At 59.1% G+C, this 18,874-nt stretch overlaps 2 protein-coding genes across 2 annotated transcripts; one reads left to right on the top strand and one right to left on the bottom strand.

Annotated features, from left to right (window-relative positions):
* The first annotated feature begins 360 nt into the window (after positions 1-360).
* On the top strand, positions 361-13,909 carry TSPEAR (thrombospondin type laminin G domain and EAR repeats). The gene is made up of 12 exons (XM_076340708.1): positions 361-454; positions 3,179-3,399; positions 3,486-3,724; positions 3,872-3,962; positions 4,554-4,710; positions 5,138-5,269; positions 6,834-7,066; positions 10,107-10,293; positions 12,280-12,509; positions 12,804-12,991; positions 13,350-13,451; positions 13,756-13,909. Exons 1-12 carry the CDS (start codon positions 361-363, stop codon positions 13,907-13,909), a joined length of 2,028 nt encoding a protein of 675 aa, XP_076196823.1.
* A 1,670-nt stretch (positions 13,910-15,579) lies between these two features.
* On the bottom strand, positions 15,580-17,067 carry LOC143161615 (leucine-rich repeat-containing protein 3-like). The gene has a single exon (XM_076340707.1). The coding sequence runs from the start codon at positions 17,065-17,067 to the stop codon at positions 16,162-16,164; it is 906 nt and encodes a 301-aa protein (XP_076196822.1). The 3' UTR covers positions 15,580-16,161.
* Between the last annotated feature and the right edge of the window lie 1,807 nt (positions 17,068-18,874).

Raw genomic sequence — 18,874 nt, 5'->3', positions numbered from 1 at the left:
CCAAGGAGCCGGGACTCCTCCTCTCCCACCACTGACTTCTCATTTAAATGTCTGCGCACAGGCTGCAGCCGGCACTGCCTCCGCAGCTGCCCCAGGGGAGCCCCTGCCAGCCCCCCGCCAGCCACCCCTGCCGTGCCCCCGGGGGCGATGCCCATGCGAAGGGACGGCAGAGCTGGGGCTTAGCACCCCAGAAGCAGCCCAGCGTGGCACATCCCTGATGAGGACGGACCCGTGGCGGGGTGCTCCGGGTGGTCCCACCAGCAGACTATGCAAGAGTCCCCAGGGGGGCTGAGCCAAGCAGCGACTGCCCGGGCGCGGAGGGGGGTCCCAGTGGATGGACTCCCTGAGGCCAGCCCCCCGATGTCGGCTCCACTGCTGCTCTGGGTCATCCTCCTCCACTGGGCCACCAGTGGGGGCTTCGTCCGGGGGGGCAGGACCTGGCAGCACTGCACAGGTAGGAGCAAGGCCCGGCGGGTGGGCTGTGCTGGGAGGGAGGCATCAAGACAGGTGTTGGCTGTGCCAGGCAACATGCTGGGACCCGTGTGCTCCCATGGACGGGATGCTGCGTGGGGCAGCCTCTCCCTGGCAGCCCAGGCCCAGGGTTTCAATGCCCGGGTGCCAGTGGACCGAGTCTCGGGGTGACAGCACGGTGTGATGCCTCGGGTGCTGCAGCTGCCAGCACCCCGCCTGCACCCATGGGCAGCGGGTAGTGGGGTCATCCTGTGCCTGCAGCCCCCTGGCATGGCACAGGACCGGGGAGCAACCAGCCTTTCTCGGTGCCATGGGGAGAGCTGTGTGCCTGTCCCTGCGGCACAAGCAGTGTCCCAAGGTCTGATGGCCCTGGGGACCAACATGTGGGGAGGGGAAGGGCTGGAAGAAGTAGAGAGCCATGAAGTCCCCCTAGAAAGTCCCTCCTGCCCCGGACTCTCCAGGGCTCCCTGCGCTCTGCCAGACACAACCTATGCCCTCCCAGCAGCAAAACCTCCCGGAAAGTTTCCATCCCACTGCCCCCAGCTGAGGAGCTGGCAGCTCCGATGGCATTTCCCGCAGGGAAGCGCCAAGAGCAGCCCGAGCCAAAGAGGGTCCCTGTCCCCTGGCTCTGCCTTCCCGTCCCCATCCCCATGCTGTGCGGTCCCTGCACGGGCAGTGAAACTTCAGCCCATTTTTTGGGGCTGCTTGGGCCCAGGTTCAATGTGCTTGGGGCTTGTCTCGGTTTGATGGCACCTGTATTTACATTTTATTACAGCCAGGCCGGCAGTGAGAAGGAAAGCTGGGAGAGACCGGAGTTTCTGCCCACCACCTCCTCCCCCAGGTGCTCCAGTCTCTCCAGGGACGTCCCTGCTGTCCCCAAGCAGCCTCTGCTTGGAGGGGTCCCAGGGGTGTCGAGGCCCCAACATCAGCACACTTAACTGCCCCTGCATCCCTCCTGCCGCTGCCTGGCCCCGGCTCCCGGCGCAGCCCTGATGCTGTCCGGCCGCAGGCAGCCACCCTGCAGAGCAGGCAGCTGCCAGGCACGTGCACTGCCTGACCTGGGCTGAAACACCTCAGCTGCTCTCCCAGCCATTAACTGCCAGCTCCGCTCTGATCGTTAGCAGCAACTGATGCAGGAGGCAGATTGGGACGCACATCTTTGGGTTTAGGGATTTGGTTTTGGTTTTAGGACTTGGTCCCTTCCTGGCCCTCAGCCTCGGGCACAGCCTCTGGCCCTGGCTGAGCTGTCCCTCAGCTCATCCCAGCTGGCCCCGGGGCAGTCAGGGACTCCTGAACCCCTCTGCAAATCCAAGCCTGAATTCAGCTTGTGCTTTTTGCTGAGAAAAATGGGAACTGGTCAATCCCTGAGTCGTGCATTTCTGAAATAAGTCATTTCAGTTAAACCTCCGCCACCAAGGCTTTGCTTTAGGAGCAGCTTAAACCAGGGGAGGGGTGGGCAGGGGGGACACAGAGGTGGCAGGCTGGGAAGGACCTCACCGGTCTCCCTGCTCCGAACTGGATGGAGCCACACGAGCAGATTCCTCCTTGCTCTGCCCATCTGCATTTGGGTTGGCCGGGGGTGCCCCAGGGGAAATGCTTCCCCTCTCCAGCTGGTTTGGATTCAGACACATGCCAGTCCAGCCTTGCTCACAGCTCCCTCCCTCCTAGCTCTCCCGCTGTGCCCCAGCAGCCAAGTTTTATTAGTACAAATAGGAGCTAAAAGCCCAGTCTCACTGGGGATAGGACAGAGTCAGGGATTTTTCAGTCTAGCCAAGTGCTGCTTCATCCTCTGGGCATCATCACCGACCCCCTCTGCCCTTTGCTACAGACGCTGCAATCCTGCCAGGGAAGCATTCAAAAATAAAAGCTGCGAGGGTGCCAAGGCGAGGAAGGTCAGAGAAGCACCCACCACGAGTACAGCCCTTCCTATGGCTGCCGGCATGGGGCTTGCCAAGATGTTGGACCAACGGCGACCCTGGCTCTGTTACATGGGGATGGCTTTGTAGTGCTGATGCGCAGAGATGTTCACCTGGGCGATGCCCTGGGGCTGGGCACATTGTTTTCTCCTCTGGGGAGAGGATAATTATTTAATGAGTGGTTTTGGTGCCTGCCAGGGGAGTACGTTTGTGTGTGCAATTAGGGCTGTGTTGGGAGAGCCCGGACTGGGACTGGAGGGGGGGAGTGCTGTGCCCCACCGCCCTGGGGATGTGGATGGGTGGCCGCTCCGCGAGCGAGTCTGCAGGCACCAGATCCGTGCCTGCTCTCCTGGCTCTGGTTGTGGTTGCTGGTGGTGGTGGATCCCGAGAAAGCTGGTGGCAGCCTGGGGCTGCCTGGCTGGCAGGTCCCAGTCCCGGGGTCAGCATTTGGAGCTGCATCAGTGGGACAGTTCATGCAGGTGAGCCTGCACACTTGGTGTTCCTGCTTTGTGGATGGAGATGTCAGCCTTGGTGCCTGGAGGGCAAACCTTCCCTGTGTCCCCAAAGCAGGGGCTCGGCGCAGACCCCAGGCAGGGGACGGCAGGCTACCGGGGCACGCCGGGCTGCCCTGCTGCTGTGGAGCACTCTGGCCAGTGCTGGAGATGGGCTGGCTGCTTTGAGCAAACCGGGTGGCAGAGCACCCCACAGCAAGGCAGGGACCACAGTCCCACGGCGGGACAGGGTGGGATAGCTGCCACTGCCGTGACGTACTCCACTGTCTCTCGGCACAGACCTGCGGCCACTGGACATCCTCTCGGAGGTGGTTCCTGCCGGCAGGCTGGCTCATGGCATGAGGGTCTTTCAAGTGCAGGGGGTGCATGGCTTCCAGCTCACCACCTCGCGGCCCCGTGCCCTGGGCTTCCCTGCCTCCCGGCTCTTCATTCACTGTGACTGCTTCCCCGAGGAGTTCTCCATCATCGTCACGCTGAGAGTCCTCAGCATCCCTGCCAAGGTAAGCACTGCCAGCTGGGCACAGAGCAGGCACAGCCCGGCTCTGCAGCTTGCAGCACACAGATTTGAGTCCATGCCCTCCTGCAGAGAAACGAATATGTCTTCACGCTGATGGCGGAGGAGAACCCTAGCGTGCTGGTGGGGCTGCGCTACGCCCCCAACAAGCTCCACTTCATCTTCTGGAGCCAGGAGCGTGCCGGTGGCTGGCAGACCCACATCACCTTCCCCAATGTCTCCCTCTCTGACAACCAGTGGCACACACTCATCCTGGCTGTCTCCGGCCAGTCCTTCTCCCTGACGGTGGACTGCAGTGTCCCCAAGGACGTGTAGGTTGGGGGTGGTGGGGGGGGGCTCGGGAGGGCTGCGCCGAGGCCCTGGTTCCCTGGCAGGGTGATGCTCCTCCACCAGCATCTCCTCTAGCCAGCAGCACACACCATGAAACTGTCCCCTGCCTCTCCTCTGCCCATCCGCAGGGTGGCAGAGACACCGTTTCCAGCCTCTCTGTCGGTGAAGAGAGCCAGCTTCTACCTGGGCAACAGGAGGAGAAGGAAAGGCATGTTTACGGTAGGTGCCCCACAGTGCGGGGCTGCCGGGGGGTGCTCGTGGCTGGCCATAGGATGAGCTGCAGCCCCTTCAGCCTCCTACACGGGCAGGGCTTGGGCCACAGTATGGGCAGCGGAGGTGGCCATGAGTCCCGCTGCCAGGCTTGGTCCCTGTCTGGCTGTGGGCATGCAAGGGGCAGTGCTGGTGACTGACGCTTTGTGGAACAAATGTGTTTTTAAGAGGGCGTTGTCAGCAGCGTGGTGGCAGAAAGACAGTTGATGGCACAGTCTCGTTGATATAAAAGTTAGGGCAGTGCCTGATCCTGACCGGTAGCGAAAAGCGGAGGCAGTGAAAGCCACCTGCAGCCAACAAGCCCCTTGCCAATGCTCCCCTTGTACCAGCTGTTAAACTGCCTGGGATGGAGATTTTGGCAGGCTGGGCATGTAACGAGGATCTGATAAATGTGCATGAATCCCATAGAGGCTTCCACGGCCCGGGAGGGAGGGCAATGAGCAAGAGTCAGGAGGGAAATCCAGGGAATGAATCACCTGCAGTTTCCATTTCGTGGTCTTGTTGGACTTGCTCTCCATCCTGCTGCTCCTGCTTTCTCAGGGCTTGCTGAGGCAGCTTGTCCTGCTGCCAGGAGCTGATGCCACCCCTCGGATATGCACCGCCGTGAACTTTAAAGTAGCGACGCTCTCTGTCCCCACCGTCCTCCAGGATCTCCCCGCGAAGCCAACGAGCAACGAGGTGCTAAAATACCCCTACGGTCAGTAACTCCCTGTGGCGCGGGCTCAGTTGGCCACCTTCTGCGTTTGTTGAGGAAGGCTCTTTGTGTGGGACTAGGCACAGAGCAGGAGTGGAGGGGGAGAGGGTGTCCCCAGCACCATCTGTTTCTCAACGTGTGTGTGGCGTGGGATCGCTGTCCAAAACTCCCCTGGAAAGCCAGGGTGCCCCTGCTCAGGTCCCTTGGCAGCACTGGGCTCATGCCAGTAGCCCCACAGGTGCCAGCCCCCAGGGTTTTCTCAACTGATGGCTTCCTGGCTTGGTGCTGGCATGCTGTTTCCCCTGTTCCCTGGTGCCTGTCATCAGGATGGGACCGAGACATCCAACCTCCCTGTGTGCATGGGGACGAGCCTTGCTGCTTCTCCATCATGTGTGCTGAGGCACCTGCCTTGCTCCTTCTCCATGCCCAGAGACTGACACGAAGGTGACCCTGGGGTCCCGTCCACCCTGCACCAAGCAGGAGAAGGCGCAGTTCTGGTTCAATGCCTCCCAGCGAGGGCTGTACCTCTGCAACGGCAGCGCCTGGATTTCCATGCTGGAAGGTACTGGTGTGCAATGTGCTCTCGGGAATGGAATGAGGCTCTCACAGCAGAGGAGGAGCAGAGATTTGCCCTTGACAGCACTTTGGGGTGGGAACGAAGTCAGGCAACAGCAGAATGAGGGGGCTGGGGTGTCCCCCTGCCTCTCCCCTGCTTGGCTGGCTTTGCTTTGCTCTTGGTGCCCACATCGACACTTCCAGTGCAGCTCTGGATTCAAGCGCCTCTATGAGCCAGCTCCCCAGTCACTCACACAGTGCCCGTGTTGTCCATCCACCTTATCCATGTTGTCCATCCTTCCTGGGGCTTCTCCAGTCAGGAGCAAGCTCCCGGTCTGTCCGAGTGGGACAGCTCACCCCACAGAGAGCCATTCCTGGGGTGCGGGGGTGCTCCCTACCATGGGGTCCCAAAGGCACAGGTGCCCCCGGTGCTGAAGCGCTTGCGGGGTGGACAAGAAGGAGCAGAAAGACTCATCAGCTGCCAGAGATACCAGAGGGAGCAATGGGAGCGTGGCAGAGGCAGGTCCCAGTGTTTTCCCAGCTCTGGTGGCCTTTGTGCAGAAAATAGTGGGGCAACATTGGAGCAACAAGGTGGCAAAGCAACCAGAGCCTGGAGGGATGGATGTTATTCGACAATGAAATGGATTTTGCCCACTGGCACTCTCCCACTTGCTCCAGGCAGTCTGCCCAGGATTCCTGGTGAGGACATGGAGGATGGGGCATGCCTACAACCAAGCCATCCTTCCCCCCTCTCCCAGGGTTTTTCTTAAGCTGGCGCCCATGTGGTGGGTTTGGATGAGCCGTTTGCTCCCCACAGGAGCTGGCAGTAGCTGGAGTCCCCATCCTTCCCTACTTCTGGAAGTCAATAGGATTGGCACTGTGTCCTTGTTTTCCCAAGGAGACCTCATGCTGGGATCTTGCTGACCTGTGTCCCGTGGTGCCACCAACACTGGTCCTTCTTGTAGCCCTTCTCCTGCCATTTGTCCCTTCCAGTGCCCACCCATTTGCCGTTGGGACCACTCTTAGCATTTCTGTTCTAATTTCTGGCATTAATTCTGTCTAAGTCTTCTCTAACTTCTTCCAGAGCTCATGCTGACTCCAGCCAGAGAAAACATCTGGTGCAGGGCTGCTGCAGGTGGGTAGGGGTTAACCCGGCTGGTCTCAGCAGCCCAGGCCCTTTCTCTGTAGGTCTCTTCCTTTCCTCCTTGTTCTCTTTAGGATAAATATATCAACCCATTTCATAAGAAGCAATCAAAATCTGTGGTGTGTCGTTCTCCCCACCTCCCAGAGGAGACTGCCCGGCAGAGCATTTTGCAGCCCTGCCTTCCGCCAAAGAACAGGCAGGGGTGGATGGAGCTGGGTGCTGCCCAACAAGATGGAGTCAGGCCTTTTACCACCACCTTGGGTTTTGGCCCTTCACCACCAGCAACACCACAACCTTCATTTTCCCCCCATAAAGCTCCATACAGCAGCAAGCGCCACCGAGCCAGCTCTGCTATGCAATGTGGGGCACCTCTCCAGGCAGGGTCATCCGGTTTTAACCTTGCCCCTCTTTTTTTGTGATCTCCTAGTCAAACAAAGGCTGGACTATGTGGAGGAGTACCAGAACCTGGTGACCAACTCTGAGACGATGGGAGTTGAGGTCTTCACCATCCCAGAGGTGGGATTATTCGCAGCCACTGCCAACCGGTACACCCCCCCGGGATCGGCCATCTATAAGTGGACCGATGGGAAGTTTGTGCCCTACCAGAACATCCCCACCTACCAAGCTCAGTCCTGGAAGTATTTCACCATAGGAAAGAAGGTAAGTCTGCCTGGAAGGTTATTTCAGTGCCTTCATATTTCAGTGTATTAAACTGCAATTGCCCAACACTGGCTTCTCCTCTGAAGCCCTGAGTCTCGGGCATGGTTTAGGGGGTGAGTCTTTCTCTCTTCTGTCTTTGATGGGGTCACGCTGATACACGTATTCAGCCAGTAAGAGTCTGTCCTAGGGACTGCTGGCTGATCTCTGGGCTGCCCTCTGTGTTTTACTATTTTTGCCGAGACACAAGTACCAGGCCATTTTCAGCAACTGATGCTCACAGTGTAGGTAATTGCGTGTCTGGAGTGCTCAGATCTCTTTCCCCGGGGATCTACAGAGTGTCTGCAAGGTCAGCCTCCAAAGCCAGCTGTTGGAACTGGATCCCCCCATGTGTGCAGGTTCATTTCTAGCAGGCTCTGCCTGTTCCTGCCTCAGATGTAGTGAGTGCCAGTGTGAAAATGTCCTTCGTGTGTGGACACACATCATGCAGAGCTGCGGTCCAGCCTGGTCTTGGTGTGCTCTTAGTGCAGCCTCCACCCTGGCGCAAAGGCTGAGCCCCCCGGGAAGCAGATTTTGCTGTGGTTCCCAGCAGGCACCATGAAGTGAGGCAGGAGTCACCCCAGGCAGTGGCTGTGGCATTGCTCTCAGGGACGCGCAGCTCCTGACATGGGAGCACAGAGAGCAAAGACCTCCCTGAGTTCTGACTGTGGCGGGTGTCCTGCCATGCTTAAGGTCTGCTCTGGACTCGGAGATCTACCTGTGGTCTTACAGAGCCATTGGAGCCTGTAGCTCCCTCCCAGAGACCCACTGAGTCCAACCTTCTGCATTTTTAAGCCCGCTTGCTTTCAAATCATTGCAGGACTTTGGAGCCCTCTCTCCTCCCCTGGGCAATCTGCCATGGGACTTCTGCAGGGTATCTGCCTGGTTCTTCTCCCGGGGGAGCTACTTGTCACTTTGCAAGGAGCTCCGGTCCAGCCAAACAAACATCTGCTGAGAGCCAGCTCTGTGCAGAGCTTCCAGGGGAGTCCAGATCATTCCCCCTCTGACATGACCCCTTCTGACTTTATCACCACACTCTTGCTGGGCACCATGCAGGGTGGCTGCAGGGCTCCCCCATCACGAGCCATGTGCTCCAGGGTACAGAGGGATGGGCAGAAGTCCTGCCTCCAGGCTTGGTGGCACTGACAGCCCTGCTGTTTGGATACAAATGGGCCATGTCCCTTGTTACCTGCCTAACAGTGGGGTCCTGCAGAAAACCTGATCAAGCCCCAAAAATGCAGCTGTGTTGCAAAGCTGGCTTTGGGCTGGGAACATGCCTGCCATCCCCAGTGCTGCGCCTGCTCTGCAAAGCTCCTTCGGCTGGGCAGGAGATGGGAACTTTGCTGGCTGGATTTATCTGCTGATGGGAACCACCCTGAGACTCCCCAGTGTTAGTCTGGGCCCACAACACCCCCTTGCAGTGACGGCTGCAGGGGCAGAGAAGACCACCGGGCTGGGGGGGTCCCAACTCCCCATGGTTTCTGCACAGTGAAACACCCGTGTTGGTGCTCACCAAGGCTCATGTGCTCCAGGTTTGCCTTCAGGTCGTCACTGAGAAAAACTTATTCAGACTTCCAAGACAGGATGGCCTCTCTCCTGCACAGCTTGGTACAGGTTTTCTAGTTGGGGCTAGCTCGATGCTCCAGAATGGCTGGGGACAGAGGCAGGCACCCTCCGTGCAGCTGCCCGTGCTTGGCACGTTTCTGCGTGGAGATGATGACCAGATACGTGTTGCAACAGCAGCAGTACAGACCTCTCCAGTTAGCCCAGGTTCCTTGCACACATTGCAGGTGTGATGCACCTCTGTAGGTGTCAGTACATTGTTACTGCACCAGGACCTGCTGATGCTCTGCCAGGATGGCAGATGCATCTGCCATGGGGGTGGGATGAAGATGGGGGATGAAGATGGGGTGAAGGATGGGGTGAAGAGCCCCAGAGGGCAGTGCTGGGGTCTCCTGGTGGCTCCTGTCAATGGAGATCAAGGGACTGCAAGCTCCGGAGCTGCTGGATTGGATCCAGGCCTTTCTCTTCCCTCTGAAGCTGTGTTTCTGGAGATGCCCTGAAGGGACTCCCTGGACTGGGGCTTGCAGGGAGAGCTGCCAGGCTCTGGGGATGCACCTTCCCTGGAGGGACTTGCGGACCTGGGACAGGCCACCACTGAGGGGGGAAGGTCTCTATCCTTGGGGGTGGCTGAGCTTCGGCTAGACGAAGCCCCAGGCTGGTGCTGGCAGGGGTCCTGTGCTGGGCAGGAGGCAGGAGACCGCCCCCACTGACTGTTTTCTGCTTGTGGGCTGTGTCCCTGTGCTTCTTTGTGGCCCAAAGTGGAGCATAACCTCTGCTGCTCCATATAAAACACACTGGAGTGGCAGAGCCAGCATGCCACACTGTACGCTCCCGCGAGCTTGGACGTGCTTCCTTCCTTGCTCAAGGCCATCTCTGCTGCTGCACACTTGTCCCCGATGCTCGCAGGGGTTTTTTCTTGGTATGGAAAATGTTTTGTCTCAGGGAATCGTTATCATCATTATTATTGTTATCATATTTGCGATTTTTCTTCTGAGCAACCTTTCCTTACAGGGAAGGTTTGGTAGCTTGGATCCCCCTCCCTCCCCAGCCTGTTTTGCCAGCATGGCCATGCTCCCCGTACCCAGGGCTGGTGGGGCACGAGTGGCCGCAGCACGGCTCTCCCTCGGCTCGGCTCTGAGGCTGTGGCTGCGAGTTTCATCCCTGCCCCGGCTCTGCAGGCAGCGGGCACTTCTGCTGCCATGCACAAAGACCCGCACAAGCCACTGGGTCCCTGTCCCCCCTTCGGGTGCATTATGCTGCTTGGGGGCTGCTCAGGGACCCCTGCCAGCCAGGGTTGTCTTGCCCCACACCATCCACCTTGGTCCCTGGCCGCGCATCCCATGGACACCTGCCTCCACCCATCCCATCTTCACCCTGCCCATGCTTGTCCATGCCCCTTTGAGAGCAGAAAACCAAGATGTCCTGGCTTGTTATTTTTCAGATCTTCCTAGCAGTGGCTAATTTTGAGCAGAATGACAGGGGTCAGGAGTTCTCTGTAATATACAAGTGGAGCCACAGGAAAGAGAAATTCATCACGTACCAGAGGATCACCACGCACAGCGCTAGGGACTGGGAGGCATTTGTCATTGAGGGAGAGGCTTTCCTCGCAGTGGTCAACCACAGAGAAGGTACCCAGCCCTTATATTCCTTACTGGCCCGGCTCAGCCAGGGCAGGCAGCCCTGGGGTGATGCCGGGGACCACAGCACCCCACTGCAGGCACCCTGCTTGAGAGCATCCTCCCATTGCTGTGGAAACACTGCAGCTCCCTGCTCCCTGTGCATCCTCTGCCAGGAGGGTAGAGGCAAAGCTGGGGAGTCAGTGCACACAGCTCGGCGTGCGGTGTCCCTCAGGAAGCCCAAACCCTTGCAGACCCTCTCATTTTAGGAGAGAAAAGCACCTGGGGAAGTGGCTGACACGGTTTCATTCTGGGTTTCTGACTGCAGGGGACAAGGACAGGAGTGGGGACGGAGTCTGCTGAATCTCTCTGCTTCTTTTCATTTGTTTCCCTGATGCTACATAACATGGTGGGGGTGGTGAGGGCAGCTGCGTGGGTTTGCAGGGGCTGAGCCTTTTGAGAAGCCAAAGCCTTGGCCTTGTGGGCACACAGGAAACCGAGGGAAGCCAAGTGAGAGCCTGCTGACGTCCCTCCCTCCCTGGGCACCCTGCAGACGTGATCCAGCCTTGTTCCCTTCCCAGGCCATGAGTTGTTTTGGGTTGGGGCGTACACCCCTCAGCACGGGGGATGAATGGGTTGATACCACAGCCCTGGCTCTCCAGGATGCTCCCAGCCAGGTTTGGACAGAGGGCTGGTGGGCTCCTTCCCTGCCATCGGGGCTGGATCCTGGGGCATCAGCTCCCCTGGCACCAAGCTCAAAGCTGGTGGCAGGTTGCTTGGGCACCAACTGCCTGTGAACTGGGCTAGAAACTCCACATCACCTGTTGGACCCCACCATGGCCAGTTTGGATGAGACCTACTCCCATGGTAGTGGCAGCAGAAAGCTGCCCCCTTCGGCAGCCATGCAGGGATTAAGACCTTCATGGCCAAGCCAAACTGGGGATGTTCTCCTTAGCGAGTGGTGGAGGGTCAGTCCCTGAGGAGCTGCCACTTACCTGTGTGGCCATTTCCCACACACCCTATTCTCCCTGCAGCCCTTCTTGCCAAAGTCTCTTCCGTTGCAATGAGGATTGCCCGTAAACCTGTTGACATGTGGCCCTGCTGCTGCTCAGCCACCAGAAACACCAGGTGGGGCCAAGCCGAGTACAACAGTGCTTACTGAGTGTGGGGTGGAAAGGCGCTGGTGGTGCTCCCCCTCCCGTCCCGATGAACGGCTCTGGCTGGAGGGGACATGCCAGGCTGAAGGTCCAGAAAGGTTTTTAGCTTTAAAGCCAGCTGAGTCCCACATGGACATGAGGTTGAGATGCTTGACTAGAGCCCAGGAGCTGGATGGAGCACGTGCTTTGGTGCTGGTGGGCTCAGCCCGAGTGCTCAGCATAGGACAGGCTGCGGGTTGTGGCATCCCCTCCCTCTTTCTGGAGTTTGTGCCATCAGCAGGGATCGGCACATGGAGTTCCCTGGCCAGCTCCAGTGCTCAGGAGCTGAGCACGGGGACTTAGCAAAGGAGCACTGAAAAATGTCAGTGCTGTACCATTCCAGCTGTGGCCCCCTCCCAGATGTGCGAGCTTGTGTGCGAAGGGTGATGGCAGCCTGTGATGTCGGTAGCTTAGGGACTTGGCTGGGACAGGCCCCACTACACATGGCTGTCCTGTGGGACAGCTGGCAGAGCTTGGTTGCCCTGCAGCACTGGCACGGTGCCTCTGGTGTGCTGCTTATGTGGGGAGACAGCACCCTTCTGTCCCTCCTCTGCCAGGGGCTGCCGTGAAGCTGCCATCATGCGCTCGGGAACAAGCTGCCAGCGGGATGGAGGCTCTAGGCAGGGAGGAGGCCCTAGAGTCTCGTTGGCTACTTCTTGGGGAGCAATTGGTCACTAGCAAACAGCCTTGCAACCTGCTGGCAAATATTTGCGTAGCTGAACCTGTTTCTGGGTCTTGTTTCTTACGCAAGCCAGGTATTCCTTTTCCTCACGGTGCACATCTGTCTGTCTGTCTCCCCCAGGGAATAACCACAACATAGACAGCGTGATATACAGGTGGAACCCCAGGACAGGGTTGTTTGAAACCAACCAGACCATCCCTACCTCTGGAGCCTATGACTGGGAATTTTTCACCATTGGGCCGTATTCCTTCCTAGCTGTGGCTAATACGTTCAATGGCACATCCACTAAGATCTACTCGCACATCTACATCTGGCTCAGTGGCTCTTTCCAGCTCTTCCAGTCTATCCTGGTAAGGCTTGGCCACTGATCAAACTTTACTCCTAGGTCCACTCTCTGGGTTTAGACAAGCCAGGGAATAATTACAAAGACAGATGCTCTTCAGTCCTCTGGAAAGGTAGTGATAGTTTCCCACTGATTCTCCCATAGGGATTGATGGAGCGTGGTTTATTTTTTTCCTCGGAGGGTTCTAGGAGTGGGTAACTTCCCCGCTGCACCTCCAGCAGGTCCCCCCACACCTCGCAGCATCCTTGGCTTGCAAAGGCTTGTCCACATCGAGCTTCTCATGTGGCTTCCTTCCCCACAGACTTTTGGTGCTGCTGACTGGGAGGTCTTTCGTATCGGGGACAGAGTCTTCCTGGCCGTTGCAAACAGCCACAGCTATGACAGTGGGATGCCAGCACCCTCTAACTTCTACGCCATCAACTCCTCCATCTATGAGCTGAACATCACTGCCCAGATGTTTGTCAAATTCCAGGACCTCCTCACCTACAGGTACCTGTGCGAAGAGTCAGGGTGCTCCTCAGTCTGTGTCCTTCCCCTGAGCAACCTGGAGGTCTCCTGGAGGGTTCATGCAGGCTTGCACGCTGCCAGGGACCGAGACAGGTGGGGAGGGCAATGCGTGACTGGTCCTTGGCACCAAATCCCAGTGGGAGCTAGGAGAAGGCCCTGGATTTGGAAGCAAGGGTGGATTTCCTTTCAGGAACAGCCTGGGAAGAGCAGGGTTTTCTGTGTATCATCGGGGTGACAGAGATTGGTGTGGGGTGGGCTCAGCCCTGTGGACATGCAGCACCTTCCTCAGCTGGCCACGGACGGGCCACCTCACCTGCCTCTCTGCTTGCTTCATCCCCAGTGCCCTGGACTGGGAGTTCTTCTCAGTGGGAGATGACTCTTTTCTGGTGGTAGCAAACTCCTTTGATGGCTTCACCTTCTCCGTTAACAGTATTATCTACAGGTACTGCTGTGGGAGGAGGGCAGGGTTGGGTGGTTGGGTGGTTGTTCCCAGCAGGAATGACCCTGCTGGGAGCCCAGCGCAGGGGCAACCTCTGCAGATACGGGTGCATCTGCCCAGGAGGACAGATAGGACTGCTCCCTGTTTCTGGAGAGGTTTCTGGGCAGGAATGAGAAGCCCCAGTGAGGGACATCCCACCCTGAACCACAGTGGGGAGGTGGGAGATGCCAGCCCCATGGCTCGGCTTTCCTGCCCCCTTTCAGGTGCCCAGCTTGTGCCCCAAGAGCTAACTGCCCTCCCCGTGCAGGTGGCAAGGCTATGAAGGCTTCGTAGCAGCTCACCACCTCCCCACTGTTGGCTGTAGAGACTGGGAGGCATTTCACACCGCCGAGGGCTCCTACCTCCTCTACTCTAGTGCCAAGGAGCCGCTTTCCAAGGTGCTCAAGCTGAAAACGACCTGAGGTGGCTGAGACACGCTCAGCTCATCACCAGGATTGGGGTGAGCTGGGCATCGAAGTGAAGATGGACCACAGAGCCCAGGAACGGCTGCAGCATCAGCCCTGCAGCTGGCTGGTTGTGCGGTCCACAGGAGGGGGAGGAGGAGGAGGGGAGCTCCAGGGCTCCCTGCAGCCTTGTCTGGGGGCTGGCAAAGGGGCTGCGACCCTGCTTTAGTGCTGTTTCTCCTGGGCAAGCTCTCCTGCCACGCTCCAGAGCCACATCCTACCCAGGGTGCCTGGCGCCCAAGCGCTTCCCTGGGCTCACTGGGACTGCAGCGCTTGGCAGTCTCCAGCCAGGAAGGACCCAGAGCTGCCACTGGTTGTGGCCAGAGCTTGCACAAAGCCAGGGAAGAAAGAGACTGAGCAGACCGTGTGCTGCCAGGGTGGGTACGTGGCAGGGGCAGGAAATGGTATGTGAGAAATTGGGGAAAAAGATTACTTCAGGCTTGGGTCTGGCTGCCCAGCGCCTGGGGCTGCGATGCTGAGGACCCATCTGGTCTGACATTGCATGCCATGCTTCGTGTCCGTCTTTGGTGGCCTCGCCACCCCATCCCACTGCTGTAGGTGCCTGCCCACCCTCCCACTCCGCCGTGGATGGTTTTGATCATCCTTGCCAAGTGACGTGTATATTGTACAAATCCATAGATGTGCACAAGGACCAATGCTGGTCCTTGCACCCCGTTGCATGAGGTTAGTGACTCCCAAGCAAACCTGCTGTGCATTGGGACCAATCCAGCTACCATGGGCATTGGAAAGACCCAAAACTGCTCCAGGTGAAACTGTGGCCTCTTTTCTTTTTCTTGCCTTTGTCTGGGGGACTCTTTTGCTTAACTAGACCTCTAATAAACTGTGCACCCAGCCTTCGTCCCATGTGCAAGCTGCAGGTACCTGAGCTGCTCTGCCCATGGCAGAGGCTTCCCTCCACTCAACAAGTCACCCCCGAGCGAGACGGGGCCATGTCCGTGGCCATAGGTGGCCCACGAGGACGAGGTGGCCCTGAGCACAGCTGGGTGCTGGAGTGAGGGTGCCTCTCCACCTCCCCCCACCTGGGACCCTCTGCCTCTCCCGACTGGCCCAGAGCATCGCTCAGCCTTCCCTGGCCCTGGGTTTCTTGCTGGAGCTGGGCCACCCACCCTCGCACTGGGGAGCCCACAGGAGATGCCAGCCCCCCAAGAAGGGGGGGACATGGCCTGAGCCTCCCCGGGGTCCAGGTCCAGGAGAGCCACCGCAGGCAGCCCCTGCAGACCTCCCTCCTCCCCCGGCCCAGACGTGGCTGCAGCTGGCTCTGCCGGGAAGGACCATTTCTTGCTTGTGAAACAAGGCAGAACTCAATTTGCTTCTGTCGCTGAGCCACAAGCACCATCTCTAATTTGGCCCCGAGGAAAGGCAAGATAAGGTGAGACATACCAGACAAGATGCGGAGGCACCATTTGGCCAGCTGGCCTCTGCTCGAGGCAGGCTGGGGTGAGGATGGAGGGGATGTAACCTAATGGGAGTTGCGCTGGTACATTGAATTTAGGCTTGTCTGGTTTGGGAGAGATTGAATTAGGACAAGCGCAACCCCCTTGAGCACCACCACCCTCCCCGGACGCCCGGCTCCTAGTGCAGTGCAAACCCTGAGGGCTTTTCCTACATGCAGGGCTTTATTGAGAAATCAAAGGTTTGGGAGATCACCCCCAGGTTGCTGGTGGCAGGAAGAAGCTGCTGCGATACCGCACGGGGGCTGGGGCCGATGTCCTGCTCTCTGCAAGACCAGTCCCTCACTGGAGCCAGGGTGGGGTGACCCGGCTTGCACAGAGCGACCCATCCCTCTGCACCCCAGGCTCCAGGGACCTCCTGGCCCCACAAGAGCCCCCACCCTCATCTGTCTCCCCCCCAGGGGTTTGCTCTCTCCAAACCACGTGGACTGAGAGCATGTGGCTGGGGCTGCTTTCCCTGCGAGCCCAGCTCTGGCAGGGGAGAAGAGGTCTGGGGGGGGGGTTCCTCCCCGGGAACCTGGGCTCCATAGACAAGTCTGCGTGGGATGTCCCCGGCATCCCTTCCCCATGTCGTTTGCTCACACTCAGTCCAGCATCGCTGGGGAGGGGTGAAGTCAGTGCCACTCATTTGCAGGACCAGAGCAAGCACTGGAAAATCCCATGAAGAAGCTTTGAAGCCCACCAGGTTGCCACTGGCTCCCTGCAAAGAAGCTGGGAACAGGATGCCCCAATCCTGCACTACAGGGCAGTGCTGGTGGTCTCTGCATGGCCCTGGGTGCTCGGCAGTGACTTCAGGTACTCCACGTGCTTGCAAGTGTCCTCTCGATTGTGCCGGACATAGCAGATCACGTAGACAATGACCATGGCGAACCAGCCGAACATGGTGATGAACATGGCCACGTCTGTGGTCCTCTGACGCACGCTGCAGAAGTTGACGCCAGCATCCAGGACCTGGAGCAGTGGCTTGCCCACGTACTCCTCGCGCGGGGCTGTGTGGCAGGTGATGTCCTGGACGGAATCAGGGTCCAGCCGTGCCTCCCACAACACCTCCTGCAAGGCACACTCACAGTGCCAGGGGTTGTTGGCCAGGCGGAGCTTGGCATTGAGCGCCAGCAAGGCCTCCTTGGGGATGCTGCGGATGCGGTTGCTGGAGAGGTCGAGGGTACGCAGCCCGGCAGCCACCCCTTTGAAAGCTGCCCTGTCGATCTTCTCAATGGCATTCCTGGAGAGATCGAGTTCCTCCAGGTGGGAGAGGTGCCTGAAGGCATTGCTTGGGATCCTGGTGATGCTGTTGGCATCCAGCTTGAGGAATACTGCATCTTTGGGGATGTCCTTGGGGATCTCCTCCAAGTGCCGGGAGCTGCAGAGGACGGCCTTCGCCCCTGCCCGCTCTGTGCACTGGCAGCTCGGGGGGCAGGAGCTGCCCCAGGGGACACACAGCAGGAGGCAAAAGAAAGCCTGGGCGACGCTGGCTGCCGGTGTGGTCGTGAGGGTCATCTTGCACCTGGCCAGCTCGGCATGGCTGCTGGTGATTCCCCGGTGGCTGCAGCAGCTCCTGGGCAGCAGGGCGGCTCCTCTGCACTCCTGCAGAGCCGCTCCCATTGCTGGAGGAAAGTGGTGGGTGGAAGGGATATGACACAGCATTATTTCCTGGAACGCCACTTTTGTGTAATGTGCCCTGGCGAAGTGGTGAGAGGCTCGGCTCAGGAGCCCGGAAAACAAGGGCAGAATGATACTGGCTACCATCTTTTCCAGGACAGCTTAATTTGTCTTAAGATTAATTACACATAGACATAGAGCTGCAGAGGTTAAAAACCCTTCCCCCTGCCCCCATCTCTGCACAGACCACCCAGGCAGGCAAAGGGTGCTGCAGGATGAGGGTGTCGCGCCGGGTGCGGCCCAGGAGCCTCTGCCCCAGCCTGCTGCCAATTTCCATGTGGGATGTGGTGATTTGCTGCTGGAGAACAGCAGCAGTAAATTCCTATCTCACTAACCCCGAGTGTTAAAAAAAATGATGAGTCAGACTCCCCGGATCATCAGAGTGGCTTAATCACCACCGGGTTTTTAAATAACAAGATGTGGAGTTCTTTTGCTTTCCCCATCTGGTCCATGAGCTGATATAAGTCACGTTTCCAAGGGTTTTGCCAAAGCAGGGGTTTGGAGGTGACTTCATTTTTTAAAGTAAACAAAGAGTATGGTTTAATAGCCTGACTCTGGAAGCTGGAGCTTAGAAGAGGAGCCACTGACTATCACAGTAAAGGAGGTGATCTGGAAACCCCAAGGGCCACCCCAGCCTTGCTGGGGATGAGACAGGAGGTGAAGCAGGTGGGACTTCTTTCTTCTGCCCTTGGTACTACTCACACCTCTCCTGCTGCCTTGGTTAGGCTCGGGGGGGAGATATGCCCATGGAGGGGAAAGTTGGGGGGTTGGGCCCTGGCAGGCCCGGGCACCCTTTCACCCGGGAATGAAATTGTCCATGGTGATCTCATTAGAAGACCAGCTGGGCACCAAGTCATTATCCCTCTGGTACCAGCATCCTTCTGATAATGGCATCCCTCTGGTAACAGCATCCTTTAAGTACCAGCATCTCTCAGGTATGAGCATCCTCAGGGTACCCCCCGGGGGATGCTCATACCTGAGGGATACTGCCAGTGGACCTGCCCATGGACCTGCCCAGGGGTGTGGGACTGTGCAGTGGACTCTTCCAGGGGAGATTAAGTCACACTGCCCGGGAATCCCTCTGGCCCTACAAATGCTACCAGGGTCTGCCAGCCCTGTCTCTCCGGGGGTCTCCAAGGATGCACTTTGCGATGCTGGTTGCTACTGCTTACCCGAGCCTGCTCCCGTACCTAGAAGGGCTCTGAGGGGCCGCAGCCGCCCCGTCCCGCTGCCCCAGCCGGACCCACCGCTGATGCCCAGCCCCGACCAGCGGTCATGCCCTGGCCAGGGGCCAGGGAGCCGGACCTGCCCGGGCGAGGGGCTTGGGGAGCCGGGGCCCTGCCGAGCTCTGCGCAGCAGAACTGCCTCCCGCCGCCCCCCGCCGCCACGGAGTCCCGGGGGTCCCTTACCGGCTCGGCCGGAGACGGCTCTGCTTCGGTTCGGCTCCGGCTCCAGCTGCGGCTGCGGCTGCGGTGCGCGGCGGCTCGGCCGCGATCGGGCTCCGCTGCGGCCCCGGCGCCGGCAGCGGGCGAAGCGCCGTCCCCACCTGTTGCTGCGGCTGCTCCCGCCGGGGCCTCCGGGATGGACGGTCCCCGCCTCGGTGGCACCGGGTGGTGGCAGGGGCGGTGCGGGTGGGGGGGGCCGGGGCGGTGCGGGGGAGGCGGGGGGGATTGGGGGGATCGGGGAGTGCCCTGTGGCAGCGCGGGGGGTCCGGACAAGGAGACTGATGGACCAGGGTGGTGAGGACACCCAGGCAGCACAGCCACGGGTGCTGTGGGTGAGTGGCTGCGTG

This window comes from Aptenodytes patagonicus, chromosome 6 (genome assembly GCF_965638725.1).
Source record: "Aptenodytes patagonicus chromosome 6, bAptPat1.pri.cur, whole genome shotgun sequence".
NCBI classification, from domain to species: domain Eukaryota; kingdom Metazoa; phylum Chordata; class Aves; order Sphenisciformes; family Spheniscidae; genus Aptenodytes; species Aptenodytes patagonicus.
This window is presented reverse-complemented; position numbering and strand designations above follow the sequence as displayed.